This window comes from Mustelus asterias, chromosome 11, assembly GCF_964213995.1.
Source record: "Mustelus asterias chromosome 11, sMusAst1.hap1.1, whole genome shotgun sequence".
NCBI lineage: Eukaryota > Metazoa > Chordata > Chondrichthyes > Carcharhiniformes > Triakidae > Mustelus > Mustelus asterias.
Genome location: NC_135811.1, coordinates 15,871,566 through 15,886,639, shown reverse-complemented (window position 1 = coordinate 15,886,639; position 15,074 = coordinate 15,871,566). Strand labels below are relative to the sequence as shown.

The following is a 15,074-nucleotide window of genomic DNA, read 5'->3' as shown; positions in this document are numbered from 1 at the left end:
TAGTGCTGAGCGGGCCACTGCGCACTATGCTGATACATCAGTGGGGAGATTGGCGCATACACACTGGCCCCTCCCCCCCATTGCTGGCCTCCCGATCGCTAGCCTTCCACGGAACCCCTTGGTTCGCTGGCCGACCGGACCCCCCCCCCACTCCACCCCCCCTCACCCCTGGCCAGCCATGTTCTCCCCCCGCCCCCCCCGCCCCCCTGACCTCTGATGCCCAGCCCCGACCACCCCCGCCCCCCGATGGCGAGTCCTGATCATCTCCTCCCCCCCCCCCACTGATCCCACTTGCAGAGTGGCAGGAGGCCCCCCTCCCCCCCCGCCCCCCCCCCCCCCCCCCCCCCCCACACTGATCGCCCCCAATAGGCCATGCCCCTGGTGTCCGTAGGTCAGTACCAATTTGCCTCTTGGGCAATGCCAAGGTGCCAGGCTGGCATGATCAGGCTGGCATTGCCCAAGGGCATACCCCCCCCCGCCAACCTTGCCCCCGACCTCCCGGGCGGGTCTCAATGGCCTCTGTTCCCACCAGCAGGGTGAGGATGTCCGTTCTCCGTTAGTGGGGGGCAGTTGTAAACCCCTCTGGTGGGAACCACTCCCGGCAGTGGGGGGTGGGGGTGGGGGAAACACTAGACTAGCGGACCTGGTGAATACTGCCCTGGACCCACTAAGCATATTTCAATGAAATTTCCATGTGATAATCAGCTCCTTGCTGATTTCTGGCACGGAGCTGATTGCGCTAAAAAAAAAAGCCTGGAAGACTTGCGTCCGGTGTCCCTCGCGAAATGCCTCCCGCCGTTGTCTACCGGTATTGTCTTACCAATCAAGACCTTATCTACCTCTGTCTTAAATACACTCAATGACCTGGCCTCCACAGCCTTCTGTGGCAATGAATTCCGTCAATGCACCAGCCTCTGGCTGAAGAAATTCCTCCCCATCTCGGTCCTGAAGAGTGGTCCCTTCACTCCGAGGCTGTGCTATGAACTCGGCTGCCACATTAAAGGCCTTTAAATCTGGACCACGTTTTAAGAGTCCCTCCTCCATCCTGAGCCCCCGCCTCTAATTGGCTGCCAAACCCGCTCTCCAGCCAAATAGCTCTCAACCTTGGGTGAAAACTGTGGGTTGCAATTACCTCCTCCCTCTGCACCCCCCCCCCCACCCCCCCTCACCACCTCGCAGTGTGGGGGTCACACCCCCCCCTCACCACCCCGCAGTGTGGGGGTCAAGATCCAGAAATGGTTCCACTGTCGGGGCCCGATCACAAAATCTTGCTCCTTATCTCCATCCTCAATTGTTAACTGAGATCATTATTACTGTTAGATTGTTAAAAGCTCTGAATTATATCCTGTTGGAACATAATAAAATTATGATGTCGCATAGCATTTCTATCATTGTATTAATATTATGGTTAGTGATACTCAGTGAATCTGAGATTCTCATGCAAGTTTCCACCTTCTAATGTTTATACAGTTCCTGAGCTGGGATCAGAATGCCTTTGTTTGTGTAGATAATGAAGTATCGCGTCTTCCTGCTATAGGCTATTAAGCACTCTGCGGATCCCATCTGCTCTGTATCTCCCTCCTGGCATCTACAGAATCAACTCGGTGAACTTTTTAATGTCAACAAAACGATTGGCAAAAAACAGCAATTTACACAGAGGAACAGACAGACCTCATTTCTGACTAGTAGCTTTGGCAAAGTTTTGAAACAAAGCGTGCTGAGGTTGAGAGTGAGACTTTCCTGTTTTTCAGAGGGAAACGGTACTCAGTGTTAGAATCTCACTGAAGTGTTGTGTGGAAAAGTTGTGCAGCAGGAAACCAGTGGAAATCATTAATGACAACCAATGCCTGCATCCAAATATAATTGGATCAAAAAATGTCAGTGGTTTACTGCAGAGAAGTTACTGAGTGACGTTAGCACAGTGTGACTCACACGTGCTAAAGAGCTAAAGTTTTCCACATTCTGCAAGCCTGTGGCAGATAGAAGAGGTTTTACTGGGACATGGGAACGGAGAATTACAGTGCAAGCAATCACCCTCTATTGAAAAGCAAAATGGAGGAGAGCTTTCATATTTTTATTTTCTTGATGACAATGTCATGTCATTAGTTTGACATTTGGGAGTTTTTTAGGCAGCAGAGTCCATTGTTTCAATTGGCTATGTGTGAATTCTGTGCCAAACAAATGACAGGGTTTAACCCAAATATTTCCACAGCGTATCAGTTCCAACGATTCTGGAAACAAAAAGAAATCAGGGAAAAAGCTTACAAGAATAAACGTGTTGAAGGCCCTACTTTTTTAATTGAGACAGCCGGCTAACTGGCCTCAGCAGTGACTAATGTGTGTACACCGCATTCGTGGTTGGGTGGGATTGATGCCGGTGTAGACGCGATGGGCCGAATGACCTCCTTCTTCGCTGTAGGGATTCCATGATCCTATGACAGCGACACAGTGGTTAGCACTGCTGTCTCACAGTGCCAGGGACCTGGGTTCAATTCCAGCCTCGGGTGACTGTCTGTGTGGAGTTTGCACATTCCTCCCTGTCTGCGTGGGTTTTCTCCGGGTGCTCATGTTTCCTCTGAAAGACGTGCTGGTCAGGTACATTGACCATGCTAACTTCCCCCTCAGTGTACCTGAATAGGCGCCAGAGTGTGGCGACTCGGGGATCTTCACAGTAACTACATTGCAATGTTAATGTAAGCATACTTGTGACTAATAAATAAACTCTAGCATTCTGTAATAAACTATGTTCCTTTCCAGTCGGGCCTCCTGAGTCATTACAACGCCACATAGGTAAAGCCAAAAATCAGTTTGATGTGCCCAGGTCCGGAATAGTTCAGGCAGCAGGAGTCATTGCCTCAGTTGCCTGTGTACGAATTCTATGAGAAACAAATAGTGGTTAACCCAAATGTTTCCTCTGCTTATTGGTTCCAACGATTAGCTCCAAACTACTTTTCCACTGTGCAAGTGAAAGGGCTAATGCCTATTTGTGACCCAACACAGTTTTAGTTTGCCCTGAGGGGCAAAGTAAGTCTGCACGCAGCTGAACAGGCGCCAGTTAGCTGCAAGCTTTTAAAATATACTTAACCCGATTGTGAGTCTTGCTTTTCTCAACTCCACATTAAAACAATATGGGTTGCTCCCAATTTCCTCTGATTGTTCCTCTATCGTTTCTCCACAACACCTTCTCAGACCTGGTTGCTCCTCTTTCTCAATAATGCTTTGCTGACAGCTGTGCCAGCTCTGTTGAACTGAGGCCTCAGCCCGATACCAGGTGGGCCTGGGGCCTCACTGTTCAGGTAAGCAGTTTATGGACACGTCTGAATTTATAGATCTTTCTGTAGTGCTACAAGATACATGCCCATGCATGGTAGGTGACATGATAACACTGTGGCTCTACAAAATGATCATCATGGATCATAGAAACCCTACAGTGGAGAAGAAGGAGGCCATTCAGCCCATTGAGTGTGCACCACTCTTGCCCAGTCCCCATATAGCATTTATGTGATAGAAACCCTACAGTGCAGAAGGAGGCCATTTGGCCCATCGAGTCTGCACCGCCATCATTCCCACCCCAGGCCCTATCCCCACAACCCCACACATTTGCCCCGCTAATCCCTCTAACCTACACATCCCAGGACATTAAGGGGCAATTTTGCATGGCCAATCCACCTAACTCACGCATCTTTGAACTGTGGGAGGAAAGCGGAGCACCCGGAGGAAACCCACGCAGACATGGGGAGAATGTGCAAACTCCACACAGACAATGACCCAAGCCGGGAATCGAACCTAGGTCCCTGGAGCTGTGAGGCAGCAGTGCTAACCACCGTGCCACCGTGCTGCCCCGTCCACATATTTACCCCATTAATCCCCCTAACTTACATTTCTTTGGACATCAAGGGGCAATTTAACATGCCCAATCGACCTAACCTTTGGAGTGTAGGAGGAAACTTGAGCACCTGGAGGAAACCCACGCAGACACGGGGAGAATGTGCAAACTCCGCACAGACAATCACTTGAGGCCGCAATTGAACCCGGGTCCCTGGTGCTGAGGCAACAGTGCTAACCACTGTGCCACCGTGCCACCCATGGTGCTTAGTTTCCACATTCAGATTTATCATTTGGAAGCAGGTCGAAAAACTACCAGCAGTGTTTCACTGGGGAGTGGGGTGGCTCGGTGGCACAGTGGTTAGCCCTGCTGCCTCACAGCGCCAGGATCTGGGTTCGATTCCCAGCTTGGGTCACTGTCTGTGTGGAGTTTGCACGTTCTCCCCGTGTCTGCGTGTGTTTCCTCTGGGTGCTCCGGTTTCCTCCCACAGACTGAAAGATGTGCTGGTTAGGTGGATTGGCCATGTTAAATCCTCCCTCTGTGTTACCCGAATAGGCGCCTGAGTGTGGCGACGAGGGGATTTTCACAGTAACTTCATTGCAGTGCTAATGTAAACCGACTTGCGACATTAATAAATAAACTTCTAATCCTGGATCGGCAGGTATCATTTGAAATTAATTGATCAAGAATTCTTTTTTTTACTTATTCTGCAGGCCAGGTACCTGTCCAGTTGTTCCTCGGCCTATCCTTTGCACTGCGAAGTGGGAGATCTAGAATCCAAACAGGGCCTCCTTAGTCTCGGGAAGAGAGATTTAAAGACTGACGTCCATCTGCCACTTTATGGAGATTTCACTGGTAGGTTCATGCCAAATATGTGGACATATGTTTATTAATGTCGTAACATCAGATAGTGCAAGATCGGAAGTATTCTGTTTGTTTTTTAACATGTAAATAGTTTATATGTGTAAAGCATGCTTTTACTGAGCAAAATGTAACTGGTATACTTATTTATCATATAACTTGTATGGAGGAACAGAGGGAGTCAAATTCAGATCCATAGTGCCAGCTGCTCCTGGCATTGTCCACATGGCATGTCGCGTTGTGATGGGCACCTGTGCCAGTGTCCAGGAAGCAGCTGAGGTGGGGCTGTCCTGAGGTCCCGTAGCTGTACCAGCTGTTTTGATGCCCATTTTCCAAATTTGGACCATTCAATGAATTTGCTTGTCACTTACCAAAGATCAAGCGCCCAGCCGCAAGAGGGCTCCAGCACGACTGTTACATGAATTTAAAGGATCAGTCTCCTAACTTGTGGGAAAGGTGATTTTGAATAACTCCTGCGCTCTGGAGAGAGAGTGCGGAGGAGGTTTACAAGAATGGTGCCAGGGCTGGAAAAGTGTATGAGGAGAGATTGGATAGGTTGGGGTTATTTTCCTTGGAACAGAGAAGGCTGAGGGGTAACGTGATCGAGATGTACAAAATTATGAGGGAAAGAAATAGAGTGGTCATGATAAAATTGTTTCCCTTCGTGGAGAATTCTAGAACCAGGGGGCATAGATTCAAGATAAGTGGCGGAAGATGTGAAAGGGACATGAGGAAGAACTTTTTTACGCAAAGGGTGGTGGGTGTCTGGAATTCGCTGCCCGAATTGGTGGTGGAGGCAGAGACCCTTAACTCTTTTTAAAAATACCTGGATCTGCACCTTAAGTGCTGTAAGCTACAGGGTTACGGGCTGGGTACAGGAAGTTGGGATTAGAAAGGGCACCTGGAGTGCTTGGGCTTGCATGGACAAGATGGACCAAATGGCCTCTTGTGCTGTAACTATTCTATGGTTTTATGGTTCTGCAAAGTTTCTGGAAGTACCACAGAATCATAGAATTTTTATTACACAGTAGGAGGCAATTCGGCCTGTCATGTCTATGCTGGCTCTCCCAATGAACAGGGTGCCTAGTGCCATTCCTCCACTTTCTCCCAGTAATCCTGCACATCCTTTCTTTCGAAACATAGAAATGTAGAAGATAGGAGCAGGAGGAGGCCATTTGGATCTTCGAGCCTGCTCCGCCATTCATCACGATCATGGCTGATCATCTAACTCAATTCCCTAATCCTGCTTTCCCCCCATAACCTTTACAGTTAATAATCTAATTCCCTCTTGGATGGCCTGAATGAACATATGCCCCACCACACTCTCAGACAGCACATTCCATAGGTCGATTGGCCATGCTAAAATTGCCCCTTAGTATCCTGAGATGCGTAGGTTAGAGGGATTAGCGGGTAAATATGTGGGGGTAGGGCCTGGGTGGGATTGTGGTCGGTGCAGACCCGATGGGCCCAATGGCCTCTTTCTGCACTGTAGGGTTTCTATGATTCTATGATTCCAGATCTTAACTAGGTGCTGTATGGAAAAAGTTTCTCCTCATATCTACGCTGGTTCTTTTGCCATTTACCTTGAATTTGTGCCTTATCATTCCTGATTCTTCCACAACGGGAACAGTTTTTCCCTATCTAGTCTGTCCAGACCCCTCATGATTTTGAATACCTCAATCATATCTTCTCTCAGCTTTTTCTATGCTTCTCTTCTCCAAGGAAAGCACTCCCAATGTCTCTGATCTATCTTCCTAACTCAAGTTCAGAGGAGAGACCATAAAAAAGAGGAACAGGCGTCGGCCATTCAGCCCTTTGAACCTGCTGTAGTCATTGACCTGAAATGTTGTTTCTCTCTGCACAAATGATACCTGATCTGCTGAACTTTTCCAGCGTTTTCTGTTTTTATTTCATGTTTGCAGTGAAATAATGTTACAACTGGTTTTCCTATTTCTAGTTGTGGGCAGATCAGTGGTGATTCACAATAAAGGGCCTGAGAAAACCTTGATGGATTGTGCTGACATTGTCCCTCAAAATTCCATGAAATCACTTACTTATCCAAAAGTGGACTCATTCAGCAGGTAAGAATTGGACAAAGGTGGAAAGTTCAGAGTAAGTTACGTAGTCCACAGTATTACATAGCATTTACAGCACAGAAACAAATCACTGGATCCAATAAGACCGTGCTGGTATTTATGTCCACATGAGCCTGCCCTCAAATTTCTTCATCTAATGTCATCATAGAATCCCAATAATGCAGAAGGAGGCCATTCGGCCTATCGAGCCTGCCTACCCAGGCCCTATCCCCATAACCCCACGTATTTTCCCTGCTAACCCCCCCCCGACACTAAGGGGCAATTTAGCATGGCCAATCAACTACACATCTTTGGACTGTGGGAGGAAACTAGAGCAAGCGGAGGAAGCCCACGCAGACGCGGGGAAAATGTACAAACTCCACACAGACAGTGACCCGAGGCTGGAATTGAACCTGGGTCCCTGGCACTGTGAGGCAGCAGTGCTAACCGCTGCGCCACCTTGCCGCCCTTCATCATATCTTTCTATTAATTCTCCTCATGGTTTACCTAACTTCCCCTTAAATGTAACTAATGTAGTCACCTCGTCTACTTCTTGTGATAGCACATTTCCCATTCCCCCATTTTCTGGATGAAGAAGCTACTTCTGAATTTCTTGTTGGATTTTTTGGTCACTGGCTTATATGTTTTGCTCAGTATTCTGTCCTCCCCCACAAGTGGAAATATCTTTTCAGTGTCTTCTGTAAAAATGGTAGCACAGTGGTTAGCACTGGTGCTTCACAGCGTCAGGGGCCTGAGTTCGATTCTCAGCTTGGGTCACTGTCTGTGTGGAGTCTGCTCGTTCTCCCCGTGTCTGCGTGGGTTTCCTCTGGATGCTCCGATTTCCTCCCACATTCTGAAAGACGTGTTGGTTAGGTACATTGACCCGAACAGGTGCCGGAGTGTGGCGACCAGGGGAATTTCACAGTGACTTCATTGAAGTGTTAATGTAAGCCTTACTTGTGACTAATAAATAAACTTTAAAAAACTTTAACTTTATGAATCCTTAGTGAGTCGTAAAGACCTCTACCACCTTATCCCTCAGTCTCTCTTTTCCAGAGTGAACAGCCCCATTTTGTTCACTTTTCCCCTGAGAGGTATAACTCCTCACTTCTGGTATCATTCTCATGAACCTTTTCATTAATGAATCTTTAATGATTCTTTAATGAATCTTCTGCAATGCCTCCATACCCCTTTTTATAAGACGGAGAACAGAACTGTTTGAGTACTCCAAGAGAAATGTAAGCAAGACCTTACACATATTTAACATAACTTGTCTGCTTTTTAATTCAATCCTTCGAGAAATGTGTCCAAGTGTTTTGTTTGCCTTTTTTTTTGGCCGAATTAACCTGCATCACTACTTTTAGTGATTTGTGTATTCGTATCTTCAGGTCCCTCCACTTCTCAACTGCATTTAGACATTTATTTACCAATGAATGCCCTTCTTATTTTTCTTACCACAATGTACTATCTCATGCCTCCCTATATTAAAGTTAATTTGCAAGTTTATTAATGTCTTCCTGTATTTTGTCACAGTTCTCATCTGTGTTATTATAGTTTGTGCACACATTTTGAGATTTATTTGATAATTTGTATTCCTGAGTCCAAGTGCTATATGTAATAACAGTACTTCTGCATCAATTCTTCGGGGAAACTACTGCCCACCTTTAACCAGTTAGAGTCATAGAGTCAAAGAGATTTACAGCATGGAAACAGGCCCTTCAGCCCAACTTGTCCATGCCGCCCTTTTTTTTTAACCTCTAAGCTAATCCCAATTGCCCCCATTTGGCCCATATCCCTCTATACCCATCGTACCCATGTAACTATCTAAATGCTTTTTAAAAGATAAAATTGTACCCACCTCTGCTACTACCTCTGGCAGCTTGTTCCAGATACTCACCACCCTCTGTGTGAAAGAATTGCCCCTCTGGACACTTTTGTATCTCTCCCCTCTCACCTTAAACCTATGCCCTCTAGTTTTAGACTCCCCTACCTTTGGGAAAAGATATTGACTATCGAACTGAACTGTGCCCCTCATTATTTTATAGACCTCGATAAGGTCACCCCTCAGCCTCCTCTGCTCCAGAGAAAAAAGTCCCAGTCTATCCAGCCTCTCCTTACAACTCAATCCATCAAGTCCCAGTAGCATCCTAGTAAATCTTTTCTGCACTCTTTCTAGTTTAATAATATCCTTTCTATAATAGGGTGACCAGAATTGCATACAGTATTCCAAGTGTGGCCTCACCAATGTCTTGTACAACTTCATGTCCCCCCGAGCCTTCTCTGCTCTAAAGAAAACAATACAAGTATATCTAGTCTCTCCTTATAACTCAAATACTCCATCCCAGGCAACGTCCTAGTGAACCTCCTCTGCATCCCCTCTAGTGCTATCACACTTCCACATCCTGTGCAATGGCATCTTCATGGCTCGTCAAAATCCCTGCCCTTTTCAAACTTATCCCCTTCGATGTCCTCATTATCCGAGCAGATGTGTAGCTCCTCCATGTTGTCATGTTGAAAATCCCCCCTTTGCTGTGCTAGGCTGTGCAGAGATGCAGCAACCAACAATGATGCAGGATATCCTCTGTGGTTAGCATTGGACAGCCCTGTCTGATTGGTCCAAACATCTGAAACACATCTTCAAGAGGCCAGTAGTCTACTCTATTCAGGGTCTTGTGGTTGAATGTGAAGCATTGTATCTCTCCTCAAATGCACTCTGTGGACGATGAAAAGGAGTCATCAGCCAGGTCTTCATCAACGAGGAGCCAACCCTCAATGTGCTGAGGGCTCTCAAAGATGTGTGGCATCTGAAAATGATTCAAGGCATACAGGGCAGCACAGTGGCACAGTGGTTGGCACTGTTGCCTCATAATGCCAGGGACTCGGGTTCGATTCCTGGCTTGGGTCACTGTCTGTGTGGGCTTCCTCTGCGTGCTCTGGTTTCCTCCCACAGTCCAAAGATGTGTGGTTAGGTGGATTGGCTATGCTAAATTGTCCATGAGTGTCAGGGGGACTAGCTAGGGTAAATGTGTAGGGTTACAGGTATAGGGCCTGGGTGGGATTGTGGTTGGTGCAGACTCGATGGGCGAAATGGCCTCCTTCTGTACTGTAGAGATTCTATGATTCTATGAGATGTGTGTATCTGTGCTATTGGAGGGTGCAGATGAATGCAGTGACTGTCTTTATCATTCAGTTGGTCTGCTTTCTCATCTGTGGTAGCCTGGGGACTGGGGATAAGTACTCTGGAGGATGTATTTTTCCTGCTGCCTGGAATAGAGAGAGAGATAGGCAGACAGCTGCTACACTATAGGTCACTCACAGTCATTGTCTCTGTGAGGCCGCTGTTTACTGGATGGACTCTCACTGGCTTATTGAGAGGTGGCTGATTTCATCTTCCATGCAAGAATGATCTTTGTCCTCTCCAGCCAGCTGCTTTGAGAGAGGGTCCTCAACGCCAGCGTTCCCCTCTGGACTTGGGCCTCTCCATTTCACTGTGGGAAATTTTGCCTTGCGGGAAGGCAGATGAATCGACTGTCAACACCACAGCTGATAGAGCAGTTCAGAAGTGTGCATGCCTCTTGTGCTGAGCCCTTCTCAGTAATAGACGAAGACACCATGTGTGCAGGATACCATGAGCTGGGGCTCTGAGAGTAGCTGACATATTGTCAGTGCTGATGTCCCATTTGCTGGCCGGGTGTGACATCCCTGTGGAATCCAGCCCTTAGGCTGACTGATGCCCTTATGGGAATTTGGAGTGAGAAGGATGGGTGGCACAGTGGTTAGCAGTGCTGCCTCGCAGCATCAGGGACCCGGGTTCAATTCCGGCCTTGGGAGATTGTCAATGTGGAGACTGCACATTCTCCCCGTGTCTGCGTGGATTTACTCCGGGTGCTCCGGTTTCCTCCCACACTGCAAAGATGTGCGGGTTAGGTTGATTGATCATGCTAGATTGTCCCTTAGTGTCAGGGGGACTAGCGGTGTAAATACGTGGAGTTATGGGGATAGTGCCTGGGTGGGATTGTTGTCAGTGCAGGCTCAATGGGCCGAATGGCCTCCTACTGCACTGTAGCGTTTCTATGATTTTGTGACTTCTAAGGTTCACTTACCCTGGTGGAGCAGATCAGATCGTTCATCCTTTGCCACCTCCCAGTCCGGTGTATTGAAGATGGTGGACCTTCTTGCTCCAATCCCAAGGAAAGAGGACTCAAGCCTCTCCTGGGCTGGATGTTTCTTCAGGGAGGTCCCGCTGATCCGTGTAACAGAGGATTTGTTTCTTTTGGGCACCTTGCTAATTTAGATCTTCAGCTCACAACTGGCCTGCAGTGAGTGAATGTGTGGAGTGGGTACCGTTTAAATATGGCATCAGGGCCTTTGACTCTATGAGATGAGGAGAGGGGGGGGGGTCGAACAAATCCTTGTCTGCCCCACCGTGAGATTTGACGAGCTCCTCGCTGATATGTAACTAATGAGCTGGAAAGCGACAGAGCCGGTGTGGAAATCTGCCCAGCAGGAATTACGCCCACATTCTCGCCCACCACTGCACTTGTCTCGAGAGTGGAAGATTCCGCCCAAAGTTTTATTTTTAATGGTCCTTCTGCTTTCCATATGGTGTGAATATACCACAATGTACTTTCCCCAATTTTTATTCTTGATTTGTTTATAATGAAACTAAATTACAAAAATGAATAGATTAAAAATAGTATTCATGAAATGACAACACCAGCTCTATAACTGTTAGCTCAGCTTGGTTCCTCAAATAAGTTTGAATGAATGTCAGACAGTGGGAGGGGAATTTGTATTATGAGTGGATGGTGTATTTTTTGCCATGCAAATGTTTATACCATTGCTGCCATGCATTGATATTCATTTTTTAATGAACATTTACTGTATTAAACGTGCTTGACACCAGATGGTTTGGGAGGTTGAAATGTCTCACTAGTTGTGTTGGCAATAATTTGCATTGAGCGGAGTAAAAATAAAGTATAAGTTCTAAGTGTATAAAAATTGGCAGATCAAGCTGTACAGAATTTTAGTTAGGCCTCATTTGGAATATTGTGTACAATTCTGATCGCCACACTATCAGAAGGATGTGGATGCATTGGAGAGGGTACAGAAGAGGTTTACCAGGATGTTGCCTGCTCTGGCGGGTATTAGCTATGACGAGAGTTTGGATAAACTCGGTTTGTTCTCACTGCAACTATAGAGGTTGAGGGATGACCTGATAGAGGTTTACAAGATTATGAGTGGCATGGACAGAGTGGATAACAGATGCTCTTTCCTAGGGTAGAAAAGTCAAATACTAGGGGACATAGGTTTAAGGTGCGTGGGTGTGGTGAACCATAGATGGTTACCACTATGGGTACTTGTACATATGTTACTCTTGTTACTGTTGGGGTTAGGGTTGGGGTGTTCCACCTGTTAGCATTGTTCTGTGGTACACTCTGGTTGGCTCCGCCTTCCTATAGGAGTATAAAGGTCACTGCACTTCCGAGTGACCCTTTAGTCTGGGATTGTATTGTTAAGCAGTATGCTCTATTCTTGTTGCGAATAAAAGCCTTTATTCCCGGGTACGATCTAGCCTCCTGAGTGAATTAATCGCGCATCAATTTTATTCGCAACAAATTTTGTTCTGAAAAAAAAATGGAGCAAATGCTGAAACCCGATCGGCTAACCTTAGATCCGCGTGCCGCTGGAGCGTCGAACACTTTCAACCATTGGTTGAAGTGTTTCCAGGATTATATCGACACCTCAACAGCAGTCCAAACCGACGCCGACAGATTGCGGGTCCTCCACGCAAGGGTAAGCGACACTGTGTATGCAACAATCCGTGATTCCCAAGACTACAAAGAGGCCATCGAATTACTCAAGAAGCTGTACCATAAACCGCCAAACGAGATTCATGCTCGTCACCTACTAGCCACTCGACGGCGGCAGCCCGGCGAAACGACGGGACAGTACCTGCGCGAACTTCAGCAGCTAGCCAGAGCCTGCAACTGCAAGCCAGTGTCGGCTACTCAATACACTAACGATCTGATCCGAGATGCGTTCGTGGCGAGAATCGGCTCATCCTATATTCACCTGCGGCTGCTAGAGCAAGGTAACTTGGACCTGGGTAAGATGGTAGAATTGGCTGATGTGATGGAAACGGCCTCCAGAAGTCTTGAAACTTACCCCACCGACCACGTGGGAACATCGTGGCAAGTACAGCCACCGACTCAACTCTACCCAGCGGCTCTTAGGAACTGCGCGATCGTGCTTTCAACCTCGGCCCACGGTGCTATTTCTGTGGATTGGCGAAGCACCCTCGCCAGAGATGTCCGGCCAGGACGGTATTTTGCTCCGCTTGTGGAAAGAAAGGGCACTATGCTAAAGTGTGCGAGCGAAGCCCCCTTCGAAGCCAAGCAGTGCCGCGTGTGACTCCCCAGGATCCGTCTCCTCGTCTCCAGCTTCGTCGATGTCTCCAACCACGTGCGATTCACGGGCGCCGCCATTCCTGATGACGACGACGCAAGACACGTGCGACCTGCGGGTGCCGCCATTTTCAACGCCATCGAGCACGTGCGATCCATGGGCGCAGCCATTTTGGTCGACACCGGCCGCAGACGACCAGCAGGGGTCCTCATCGTCGACCATCTCAGCTGCCTGCAGTTGCACTCGGGATCCAACAGTGGCGTCAATCATCCTGGACCAGGCCAAGCCTCACAGACTCGACAAGTCCATGATGGACATAGAGGTAAACGGACGCCTGATACATTGTCTGTTTGACAGCGGGAGCACGGAGAGTTTCATTCATCCGGATACCGTGAAACGGTGCGCTCTCCGCGTACAAACTGTCAGGCAGACAATCTCTATGGCGTCGAGGTCCCGATCTGTTACCGTTTTTGGGAGCTGCGTGGTAACTCTAACGGTGCGGGGCACAGTTTATGAGAACTTCAGGCTCCTCGTGTTACCACACCTTTGCGCTCCGGTACTCCTGGGGCTAGACGTTATGGTCCACCTGAGGAGTGTGACCCTGCAGTACGATGGGCCACTCCCTCCACTTTCAGTGGGAGAATGGCAGCCTCCAAATTGCCCAGCACGCTCCACGTGCAGTCTCTCGACACTCAAAATTACCCCGCCTTCTTTATTTGGAAATCTCGTGCCAGGCTGCAAGCCCATCGCAACTAAGAGCAGGCGTTACAGCGCTGAGGATTGGATCTTTATTCGATCTGAGGTTCAGCGGTTCCTCAGGGAAGGGATCATTCAACCTAGCACTAGCCCATGGAGAGCACAAGTCGTGGTGGTCAAGACTGGAGACAAGCCCCGGATGGTCATAGACTATAGTCAGACCATTAATAGGTACACGCAGCTGGACGCGTACCCTCTCCCGCGCATATCTGACATGGTCAACCAGATTGCGCAGTACCGGGTGTTCTCCACCCTCGACTTGAAGTCAGCCTCCCACCAGCTCCCCATTCGCCCAGAGGACCGAAAATACACGGCCTTTGAGGGGGATGGCCGTCTCTACCACTTCTTAAGGGTCCCTTTTGGCGTCACTAATGGGGTCTCGGTCTTCCAGTGTGAGATGGACCGAATGGTGGACCACAACGGGCGACGGGCTACCTTCCCGTACCTGGACAACGTCACTATCTGCGGCCATGACCAGCAGGACCACGACGCCAACCTCCTGAATTTTTACGCACTGCGTCTTGCCTGAATCTGACCTATAACAGGGAGAAGTGTGTATTCAGCAAGCACCGCCTAGCAATCCTCGGATACGTGGTGGAAAACGGGGTCATCGGCCCCGATCCAGACCGTATGCGTCCCCTCCTTGAACTTCCCCTACCCACTAGCATCAAAGCACTGAGAAGATGCTTAGGCTTCTTCTCGTATTACGCACAGTGGGTTCCCAATTATGCGGACAAAGCCCGCCCGCTCATAAAATCTACCTCTTTTCCCCTGGCAGCAGAGGCTCGCTTAGCCTTTGAAGGGATAAAAGCTGACATCGCGAAAGCTACGATGCACGCTGTTGATGAGTCCATCCCCTTCCAGGTGGAGAGTGATGCATCTGATTTCGCCCTGGCCGCCACACTTAACCAGGCGGGCAGGCCCGTCGCCTTTTTCTTTCGCACCCTCCAAGGCCCTGAAATTCGGCACTCCTCTGTGGAAAAAGAGGCTCAGGCCATTGTGGAGGCCGTACGGCATTGGCGCCATTATTTGGCTGGAAAACGATTTACCCTGCTCATGGACCAGCGGTCCGTGGCCTTCATGTTCAACAACACGTTAAGGGGAAAAATTAAGAATGATAAAATCTTGAGGTGGAGAATCGAACTCTC

At 48.3% G+C, this 15,074-nt stretch overlaps 1 protein-coding gene across 1 annotated transcript in view; it reads left to right on the top strand.

Annotated features, from left to right (window-relative positions):
• The window catches only part of cusr (Copper-only SOD repeat protein), a 124,313-nt gene that overhangs the window by 82,026 nt on the left and 27,213 nt on the right, over positions 1 to 15,074 (top strand). Inside the window, exons 6-7 of the mRNA XM_078223191.1 lie at positions 4,540 to 4,681; positions 6,645 to 6,768. Of these exons, the coding sequence (XP_078079317.1) occupies positions 4,540 to 4,681; positions 6,645 to 6,768 (266 nt within the window). The remainder of the gene's footprint in view (positions 1 to 4,539; positions 4,682 to 6,644; positions 6,769 to 15,074) is intronic.